General features: G+C 30.2%; 1 protein-coding gene across 1 annotated transcript; it reads left to right on the forward strand.

Annotated features, from left to right (window-relative positions):
- The first annotated feature begins 4,495 nt into the window (after positions 1–4,495).
- casp3b (caspase 3, apoptosis-related cysteine peptidase b) lies at positions 4,496–10,365 on the forward strand. The gene is made up of 7 exons (XM_051128189.1): positions 4,496–4,784; positions 5,674–5,719; positions 7,458–7,594; positions 7,687–7,815; positions 7,899–8,074; positions 9,576–9,690; positions 9,779–10,365. The coding sequence occupies exons 2-7, from the start codon at positions 5,679–5,681 to the stop codon at positions 10,006–10,008; spliced, it is 828 nt and encodes a 275-aa protein (XP_050984146.1). The 5' UTR covers positions 4,496–4,784; positions 5,674–5,678; the 3' UTR covers positions 10,009–10,365.
- Positions 10,366–11,733: the final 1,368 nt, after the last annotated feature.

Consider the following 11,733-nt stretch of genomic DNA (forward strand, 5'->3'; position numbering starts at 1 on the left):
ATACTTAAGTGAAGTTAAAGTATATTTTTTAGTAGAATTCATGTAGTAACCCTTATGAAAAAGAAGCGTGCTATACTTCTTTGAAACTAAAAATAGGAAAGTATACTTTGTCTACTTTTTATGTACTTTTTATGTACTTATGTTTTTATGTGCTTTGTGTACTTCTTAGAAATATACTTAAAATGACATTTAAGTATACTTGACTTATACTTAAAAGTTTTAGGTCACATTGTCTTTATACTAAAAATAGGCAAGTATACATTTAGTCTACTTTTTATGTACTTCTCAAAAATGTGCTTTTATGTACATCTCAGAAATATACTTAAAATTATATTTAAGTATAATTGACTTAGAAAACGTATATTTGAGCAATACTGTATTGTTCTCTGAGAATCCATGTTTTCATTGATATAGGGTAGGGGGCGCTATTATCTTCAGTACAGAATTTCCAAAACACAAGCGAATAAGAAACCAAACCAACAGGTGCTTCCACACATTTATGGAATAACCTGTGACCCAAGAAGAGGCAATAATGACTGTGTTGATCGACTCCATTTATGTTTTGATTATCACTCTGAATCAAGTTCATAGTTTTTTGTTTTTTTTTTAATCTTTTTGTTCAAAATATTATTTATTTCATTTTTATTATTATTTATGAAACTTTCAAGTGTTTATAAAAATAGAATGCATAAAGCTAGTATAAAATGTTTTTGTTTACAAGCAGATACCCTGAATTCTTTGTTTTAATATTTTGTATGTTCAGATATTCATATAACAAAATATTTACAAATTTATTCCTAATAAGAACATAGTAGCATAAAGTATGATGTAAAGTTCACTTACGAGTATACTTGCAGTATAAAACTACTAAACTAGTAGTTTACAGAGACTATACTTCAAAGTGTACTTTTAAGTATTTAATAAGTAAACTATCAGTATACCTATAAGTTTTATACCTTATAACTTTTAGTATAGCTGCAGTACAAACTAAAACATAGATAAAAACTAGTTGTGTATACAAAGTTAATTTATTAATTAAATTGATTAATTTATGTAACATTCAGCACAGATATGTCTTCTAAAAATACCAATGTCAGTGTACAATCATTAATTGAATATTGTGAAACCAAGGAAGGTGGCTTTATGATGCATATTTCATGATTTAAAGGGGAGGGCGCAAGCCATACTGTACGTGTATGTGCAACACTTCAGAGTCTGACCACATTATGTTATTACAAAACTACAAGAAAACAATACAAAAGGCATTTCATATTAAAGAGCACGTCAATTAGCCAAAGATTAAAATGTTAATTATGAATAAAGACAGTTTCGAATGATTAAATGTTCAGTGGGAAACCTATATTACAATAATGCTCACATTTTCATGTACTTACTTTACAATGCAATCCTCAGTAGTTACATCAAATTAAAGTTGTTTAAATAAACAAATATTTTCAAAATGGTCTCTTAGTTTGGTTCACTAGGCTGCATAATCATGGGGAAGACTGCTGATCTGACAGTTGTCCAGGAGACAATCATTGACACCCTTCACAAGGAGTTTAGCCACAAACATTCATTGCCAAAGAAGCTGTCTGTTCACAGAGTGCTGTATCCAAGCATGTTATCAGAAAGGAAAAACGTGGAAGACAATATGCAGCCCCTACCAAGTATTGAGTACACATACTGTAAATGAACATACTTTCCAGAAGGCCAACAATTCACTAAAAATGTTTTGTTTTTTTTTTTTTTTTTTTTTTTTTTTTATTGATCTTATGAAGTATTCTAATTTGTTGAGATAGTGAATTGGTGGGTTTTTGTTAAATGTGAAGCAAAATCATCACAATTAAAAGAACTTAAACTACTTCAGTTTGTGTGCACAGAATTTATTTAATACACAAGTTTCACAATTTGAGTTGAATTACTAAAATAAATGAATTTTTCCACAACATTCTAATTTATTGAGATGCACCTATATACTTAAGTACATTTCAAGTATTTTATTAAGTATACCTTAGTAAGTTTACAAATGTAAGTGTACTATTTCAATACTCCTTGGGACTAAATTGGCCCACTTTCTAGTATATAAAAGTATACATTTAAGTATACTTTAAGTATAACAGTAGTAAGCTTTGAGTACAAAACTAGTTTTTTATCTATGTTTTTTCTATACTAAAAGTGAACTTATAGTTTACTAATGAAATACGTGTAGCATATTTAGTACACTTTTAAGTATAGTCTCAGTAATCTGCTAGTTTAGTAGTTCTATACTGCAAGTATACTCGTAAGTTTTCTTTAAGTGATCTTTACATCATACTTTAAGTATACTACTATGTCCCTGTTAGGTATTAATTTGTATATATTTTGTTCTATGAATATATGAACATACAAAACATCAAAAGAAAGAACAGGGTATCTGCTTGTAAACAAAAACATTTTATTCTAGCTTCATGCAGTCTTTTTTTATAAACACTTGAATGTTGGTAAGTTTCATAAATAATAATGGAAAAAATAAAAATAAACAACATTTTGAACAAAAAGATGAAAAAAAGACTATGAATTTGATTCAGAGTGATAATCAAAACCTAGATAGAGTCAATCAACACCCCAAATCTTGACCGTCATTATTACCTCTTCATAAGGTCATGTTTTATTCCATAACCTTGCAGTTTTGATGCTGTTTTATGACTGATAATAGTGTTAAAAACATGTGAAAGCATCTGTTCAATTTCTTCTTTGCTTGTGTTTTGGAAATTCTGTACAGAAGATGTATAATAGCGCCCCCTATGTAACAATGCACAATATTGCTCTAGACCTTTTCTAAGTATGTCAAGTATACTTAATTGTCATTTGAAGTATATTTCTGAGAAGTACATAAAAAGTAGACTAAAAGTATACTTTCCTATTTTAAGTTTAGAATTATACTAATAGCTCACCTGAATAAAAGGGGTGTCATATCCTCTGTGACTGAGTGCGTTTATTGAATAGCATTACACTTTATACAAAAACGGGATGTAAATCATAATAAATACTGCAAGAATCTCATGACGGGCAACAGTGGCAGTGCTGACAATCGCGTCGATCAGATAAAGTTACACATTAAAATGAAGGATGACATACATAGTAGGGTGTCAGTAAGGGCGTCTGTTCCTTGACAATAATACAGGCGAAAATTCCTTTACTATTCGGAGCCAGATGTGACGACACGCGTACTGTGATAAAGGTTTATTGACAGTGTTGGGAAGGTCACTTTGGAAATGTAATAGGTTACAGATTACAAGTTACTTGATTTAAAATGTAATAAGTAGTGTAACTTTTCAATTACTTTATTAAAGTAATGTAACTTATTACTTTTAATTACTTTTTGATTACTTTTCTAAATTTCTAATTTTTTCAACTGTTTATCATTTTGAAACATTTAAACCAGGCAGAGTTAACCTTACAGTAGTACTCAACACTGATTACTGTCAGACTTTCAAAATCCTTTATCACTTGAATTAAGATTATAATAAGTAAGGGATAATATACATCTTTATTTCGCGATAACAATTGTCTGAATGTACATTATCCCACTTATTACACAGCCGCGTGATAGATTATTAGATGTTTCGTGTCAAAATTATTAGACACGAAACACTGATCTGAGTTGAAATATTTGAACGCAAAGCTTCCATGAAGAAATCAGTTGCTAGCAAATGGCAAGTTCAAACTAGACATTTTAGGGATACAGTGCAGTCATACCGGTTTTCTTACTCAACATTTCACCACATAAATAATTAAGCGCAGTTGGGCTATATGTCATAACAAGATCATAATATAAATAACATCATAACAAGAAATAGCTATGATACTGGGTTTGAAATCAAATGTTTGCATAGTTATGACAGAAAACACTAGAATCTAACAATGCCTTGGAAAAAACAATCTTAAAAAATAAAGTTTATGCATAAACCCAAATAGTAAAATAAAACAGTTATCAAATAAGCATGTGTCCTGTTCTGTGTCCTAAACTCCTGAAACATTGGTGTCTCATTTTAGAGCAGCCAATACAGTTTATAAAAGAAGTCAGTTAAGTCAAGTGGGGGTGGGTGTGTGAAAAAATTCAGATGTAACCCCCTTTGTAATCACTGGCATTTTTCAAAAGTAACTGTAATTTAATTACACATTTTTTTTTCTCAGTAACCGTAACTAATTACAATCACATTTATTTTGTAATTAAATTACGTTACATGTAACTAGTTACTCCCCAACACTGTTTATTGAAATAGTACACTTACAAGTATACTAACTTACTAGTACCATGACATTTGTATACCTACTACATAAAGTATACTTAATAATATACTTGAACTTTACTTAATAAACTTGAAGTATACTTGAAGAGACAACCGACTGTTAACAAGTTTTTCATAACTTCTCACCATAATCGGAGCGTCACTAATGTGTTTACTGCGCATGCGTAAACCAAAATTCGTGTTTTTCTTGTCAGGTGGGTGGACCCACAATTTCACGGAACTCTTTGTTAAACGTTTGCTTCTAAATATTCATAAGCCTACGTCTCTAGAAGATGAAATAGCAACGTGTGTCTAATTAATATTTATGAGGAGGCGTTCGCTATTAGAAGGACATTAAAAACATTGGTTCTAAATCTAAAACTTTTCATAGTACGTTTCCTAATTCCGCCACTCCCTGCTAAAGACAAACTTACTTTGGGTTTACACTACGAGTAGTTAAACAACCTTCCGGATCATCAAAACTACTTGTTTGTAACATTTGACAACACAACTGTAAGTTATTTACTTTATTCACATTTCTGATCCATAATTGCTTTTTTATCAGAAAGAAATGTGCTTTTAAAAAAACATATTTAGTTTTGAATGCGAGTGAGATGGTTTCAGATAACAACAAGTCAGGTGACTCTGTAAATGCCACTAAACAGAAGATTGATAAGAGTGTGTGTTGTTTTGGAAATTACTTGGAAAGTCAAAAATAGGGTTAGTCTCATTTTAAGATCTCTGTCATAGTCTAAGACATAGTCTAAAATTCATAATCTAAAGGAAGTTAAGATACCATAACTCTTCACAAGTCTTCTTTCATAATGTGCTGTCACGGGCTTGTCCCAGAAAGCCTGACCTATTTTCTAGGATACTACGATCTTCAAGCAGCTGACTCATGAGTGGCCTAGTGTTCAGCTATCAAGATGTTTGTAAATCCAGATATTTGTGATTATTATGACTGTTAAACATTTAGATTAAGAAAGAAGCCAACAAGTTATCTTTGGTGCCTTATATGAACATGATATATCTGTTGTTTTACACTAGGACGAGCTTTAGGGGAAGTGTCTTTGAAAACACACACTGTATTTCTGGGTAATTTCCTAACAGGTATACACTAGTCATCCTGAAGTACTGTATGAGTCATTTTCATGAATAGTTGTAGTCACATCAGCATGTGTTTGTGAGGCTGTGAGTGTATTTTCATATGACAAAAATCAGGGAAGAGGGAAATAACAATTACAATAAGTCATGCTTCAAATAAAATATTTTTTATTCATGTTATATTTATTGGAATTAATAGAGAATGTGTTGATCTGACATACAGTCTGTAACTTTTATGAGGATTGCTGGAAATGTCGAGCATTGTTTACCAGTATCTGTTTCTTTTGTGTTCTTTTAGTGACCATGTCGGACTGTGTGGATGCCAGACAAGTGAAAGAAAAAGAGTATGTGTGATTTTGATGATGATTTATTCATTACAGAAATGTAATAACAAGCAACAGATATATGAAAGGAATAGTTCAGCCAAAATTGAAACTTTGCTGAAAAACAGATAAGTTCGTTTCTTCATCAGAACAGATTTGGTGAAATTTAACATTAAATCACTTGCTCACCAATGGATCCTCTGCAGTGAATGGGTGCCGTCAAAATGAGAGTCCAAACAGCTGATAAAAACATCACAATAATCCACAAATATCAACATGACTCCAGTCCATCAATTAACTTCTAACTATCTTGTGAAGCGAAAATCTGTGTGTTTGTACAAAAAAAAAATCCATGAAACCAGTGCTACCGGCTAAAATATGACTTTTTTATCCATAATATTGCATTCTCCAGTAAAAACGTCTTCTTGTCTGAATTAGGATAGAAATTTGCTAAATCATAATTAATTAAATTCTACATAAATATGTCGGCCGATTTTGTTGTGAGAGGACAACACTGGAGGAAGTGATATTATAAGTTATGGATGTTCATAATGTTTCATCAGCTGGATTCTCATTCTGACGGCACCCATTCACTACAGAGGATAAATTGGTAAGCAAGTGATGTAATGCTAAATTTCTTCAAATGTACATCTACATCTTGGATGGTGAATTATTCTATTAAGTCGAAATTAGAGTGACTCGTTGTTAAAGGAGAAGTCCACTTCCAAAACAAAGGTTCACATATAATGTACTCACCCCCTTGTCATCCAAGATGTTCATGTCTTTATTTCTTCAGTCGTACAGAAATTATGTTTTTTGAGGAAAACATTTCAGCATTTTTCTCCATATAATGGACTGATATGGTGCCCTGATTTTGAACTTGCAAAATGCAGTTTAAATGCGGCTTCAAAGGATCCCAGCTGAGGAAGAAGGGACTTATCTAGTGAAATGATTGGTTATTTACATTAAAAAATACAATTTAAATACTTTTTATTCTCAAATGCTCATCTTGCCTTGCTCTTCCTGAACTCTGTGTATTCTGGCTCAAGACAGTGTATGTTGAAAAACTCTGACCGTATTTTCTAACTCAACTTCAAAAATCATTTCAAAATCATCCTACATCGCTGCAGAAGTACCGACCCAGTCTTTGCAAAGTGAACATGTAAAGAAGCTCAAACACCCTTAACAAAAAAGGTAAAACAGCGATACAGGACGATTTTGAAGTTGAGGGTGAACATGAGATGGGAGTTTTTCGACATACCCTAACTGTCATGAACCGGTAAACAAAAACAGTCCAGGCAGAGTGAGACAAGACGAGCGTTTGGCATTAAAAAGTATATAAATTGTATTATTTTTATTAAAATAACCGATCATTTCACTAGATAAGACCCTTCTTCCTCGACTGGGATCGTTTACAACTGCATTTGGGATTGTTTAAAGCTGCTTTTAAACTGCATTTTGGAAGTTCAAAATCGGGCACCATATCACTCCATTATATGGAGAAAAATGCTGAAATGTTTTCCTCAAAAAAACAATTTCTTTACGACTGAAGAAAAAAAGACATGAACATCTTGGATGACAAGGGGGTGAGTAAATCATCTGTAAACTGTTGTTCTTGAAGTGGACTTCTCCTTAGAAGGAATCGCTGACTAAATCAAACAAACAAACCACTTTGTAGGAATAAATTACCACTTAAGTGACTGTACATCATTTCCACATTAATTATGAATGTGTCATAAAAATCTCTTTGTTTGTACAGGAGTTCGTGTTTTACAGATGCCGGAGTCGATCAGACGGATGCCAAACCACGTTCAGATGTTTTTCAATACAACATGAACTACCCCATTATAGGACAATGTGTCATCATCAACAACAAGAACTTTGACAGAAGAACAGGTAAGAGCTCGGATTAACACTGATCAGTTAATCAAGTTAGTACTAATATTTTCTTTTTTTTGTTGGATTAATCCAAATTTTTTTTTGAACAGGAATGGGAGTTCGTAATGGGACAGACCAAGATGCCAAGAATGTGATAGAGACCTTCTCAAAGCTGGGCTTCAAAATCAAAATTAGCAAAGATCAGACTGTCTCACAGATGGGAGATCTGTTAACTAAAGGTATTGCAAGATGCTGACTGAGCCTGAATAGTGATTGGTTACAATAAATGAATCAGTCAACTCATTAATTTTTCAATCCTCAGTGTCTCGGGAAGATCACAGTCATTCGGCCATGTTTGTGTGTGTGTTGCTGAGTCATGGAGAAGATGAAATGATATTTGGCACAGATGACTGTATCAAGATGAAAGAACTCTTTGCACTCTTCAAAGGAGACTGCTGCAGATCACTGGTGGGGAAGCCCAAGCTTTTTTTCATCCAGGTAAGCTGAATAATAATATAGAATAGTGAAATTGATATCTTGCTCAAAAAGCTGTTATTTTAGTACAGTTGATATACTAATATAGTCTTTGTTAATATTTTAAATTAGTTTTTTTTAATACATTTTTTTATTGTAACTTCAGGTTAATTATTTTTTATAATTTTTTGTGTGCTTTTTTCATTTTTGATACTATTATTATTATCTTCATTATTTTTTATTTATTAGTGTCAATTTATTTCATTTTAGTTAATTTAGTACTTTAAGTTAAGTTAATTCAAAATTAGAAATATTGCCTTGGCAGCTAGCTGAAATAAAATAAAAATAAAAATAAAATAAATTTTATTTTATTATTTTATTTTATATTTCTGTTTTTATTTTAACTGTGCTTTTGTCATTTTCATGATTATTATAATGTATAATATAAATTATATTATATGTATTATAATGTATATATGTTTTTTTTTTTTTTTTTTTTAATACTTTTATTCACCAAGTTTTTTAATTAATTTTTATTTATTAGTTGTTAATAAATAATTTCATTTTATTTAATTTTTAGTACTTTTAAACTTGTTAATTCTGTATAAAAAAAAAAAAATTCCAAAAAATATTTGCCTTGATATTATCCAACATTGATCATTCTAATAGTAAAATCCGCATAAAAATGAAATTTTATTTTATTAAAAATTTATTTTATATTTCTGTTTTGTATTTAAAAAACATTATTTTTTTGTCATTTTCATGATTATTAAAATCAAATAAATAGTCTTGAAATTATATTATAAGACTATTTAAATCTTATGACCCCAAATGTATATTATATGTTTTTTCATTATTTTTTATTTATTAGTGTTAATTTATTTCATTTTAGTTAATTTAGTACTTTAAGTAAAATTAATTCAAAATTAGAAATATTACCTTGTTGGCTAGCTGAAATTTTATTTTAAAAATAAATTTTATTGTATTTATTATTTCACTTGATGTTTATTTTTTATGTTTCAAATAACTGATTTTAATGATTTTAGTTTCAGATTTAGCTTGACAAGTTAATAAAAACTGATTTTTTGGATATATATTATAATGCTAGTAATGTATATTATATGGGTTTTTCATTATTTTTTATTTATTAGTGTTAATTAAATTTCATTTTCAGCCTAATTTAGTATTTTAAGAAAAATTTTAATGTGAAATTAAGAAAAACTAATAATTCCAAAAACAGGGGTGTGTTGAAGGGCTCTTTCTTTTTTTTTTTTTTTTTTTTTTTTTTTTTTTTGAAGTATCTAAGTAGACTTTTGTTTACTAACATGCAGAGATTCAAATTATATGACATAAATAGCTTCCACTATTTGAGATGAATTGCTTTTATGTGAACCATAAGCTGTACTGGACTTAACACTCACTCTAGTGATGATGCAAAAACCTTGATAATGAGGCCAATTTTGATTTCACATAGTTTGATTTCATTATAGTTTTAGTTGTGCGTGTTTGTCCTGTTTGTCTCCAGGCTTGCAGAGGCTCAGAGCTAGATGCTGGAATTGAGGCTGACAGTGTAAGTGAACAGGAAACACAGAGGATTCCTGTTGAGGCAGATTTTTTGTATGCCTACTCCACTGCACCAGGTAACTAATGTTGTTTTGTAAGAAATTTAAATAAGAAAAATGCACAGATGCAAATGCCCTAACTATCTTGTCTGCTGTCTATCCTCAGGTTATTACTCCTGGAGGAATGTTGCTAATGGTTCCTGGTTCATCTCGTCATTGTGTGAGATGCTGTCAAAATATGGCAAGCAACTGGAGATCATGCAGATCATGACACGTGTCAACCACAAGGTGGCGCTGGACTTTCAATCCTCCTCCAATCTGCCAGGATTTGATGGCATGAAACAGATACCCTGTATTGTGTCTATGCTGACCAAAGACCTCTATTTCTCTAAATAATGCATGTGTATTTTACTGATTAAGTAGCAGTGGGATAAATGCACTTGGGATCATTTTTTAATACTATTATGTAGCCATTTAAGGCACTGCAGACTGCAGCCAATACAGGAAGAAGGGATATTCTAAGGGAAACACTGGATTTTAGTGTATTATTATCTCTGTTTACAGTGCTGGATTTGATACAGACAACTTTCTTGTGATCTTTTTTTTTTTTTTTTTGCACGCATAGACTGCTTTGTCACTTCTCAGGTTTATCATTAGTATGCATTAAAGATTCTACAAGAGGAAATTTTGAATATAAACACTATCAAAAATGTTTACTGTGACAAATAAATGTTTATATACTTTGGTATTTAGTTTGTGTGCTTTTTGTCATTTGCATTGGGATTCTAAAGTTGAGCTAAATGCAGAAAAGCAGAAAACATTATTGCATATACACCACCAGTCAAAAGTTTTTGAACAGTAAGATTTTTAATATTTTTAAAGAAGTCTCTTCTGCTCACCAAGCTGGCATTTATTTGATCCAAAGTACAGCAAAAACAGCACATTTCTGAAGTATTTTTACTATTTAAAATAACTGCTTTCTATTTGTATATATATTTTAAAATGTAATTTATTCCTGTGATCAAAGCTGAATTTTCAGCATCATTACTCCAGTTTTCAGTGTCACATGATCCTTCAGAAATCTTTCCAATCCTTCTTATGTACTGTTCAAGAAACTTTTTATTATTATTTTTTTAAAAACAGGTGAGTACATTTTTGAGGATTGTTTGATGAATAGAAAGATCCAAAGATCAGCATTTATCTAAAATAAAAAGCTTTTTTAACATTATTACAAAATAATTATTATACACTATAACATTCAAAGCTTGGAATCAGTATAAGAAATTATAGAAATTAAAACTTTTATTTAGCAAGGATGCTTTAAATTGATCAAAAGAGATGATAAAGACATTTATAATGTCACAAAAGATTTCTATTTCAGATGAATGCTTGAAAAAAATGTACTCAGCTATTTTCAACATAATAATAATAGTAATAAATGTTTTTGAGCAGCAAATTAGTATATTAGAAGGATTTCTAAAGGATCATGTGACTGGAGTAATGATGCTAAAAATTCAGCTTTAAAACCACAGGAATAAATTACATTTTAAAATACATTCAAATAGAAAACAGTTATTTTTAAATAGTAAAAATATTTCAAAATTATTGTTTCTGCTATACTTTGAATCAAATAAAAGCAGGCTTGATGAGCAGAAGAGACTTCTTAAAAAAACATTTAAAAATCACACACTAATTGTTCAAAAGTTTTTTTTATTAATAATTTCATTAATAATAATTTAATTGCATTAAATTGATTAAATGTAACAGTAAAGACATTTATAATGTGTAAAAACTGCATCATGATTTCCACAAAAAAATAAACAATGACAATATTAACATTCATAATAAGAATGTTTCTTGCACACCAAATCAGCAAGTTATTTAAAAGAAATGAAGTGATATAAAATATGAAATGAATTATTTTTTAAAAGAAATACATTTACAGCATTTTTCAAGAGTCTGAAACTATCTTGATGCAATTCCTCTGCTTGAAAGCAGTGTTATTTTGGTATTATTGAGATACACTATTATATTTTTAATTAATAGTTTGAATGAGTCCTTTTTTGTTTTCCATTTTCACTTAACGTCTGTATATGTCTTCTATCTATCTATCTATCTATC

This window comes from Labeo rohita, chromosome 14 (genome assembly GCF_022985175.1).
Source record: "Labeo rohita strain BAU-BD-2019 chromosome 14, IGBB_LRoh.1.0, whole genome shotgun sequence".
Lineage (NCBI taxonomy): Eukaryota > Metazoa > Chordata > Actinopteri > Cypriniformes > Cyprinidae > Labeo > Labeo rohita.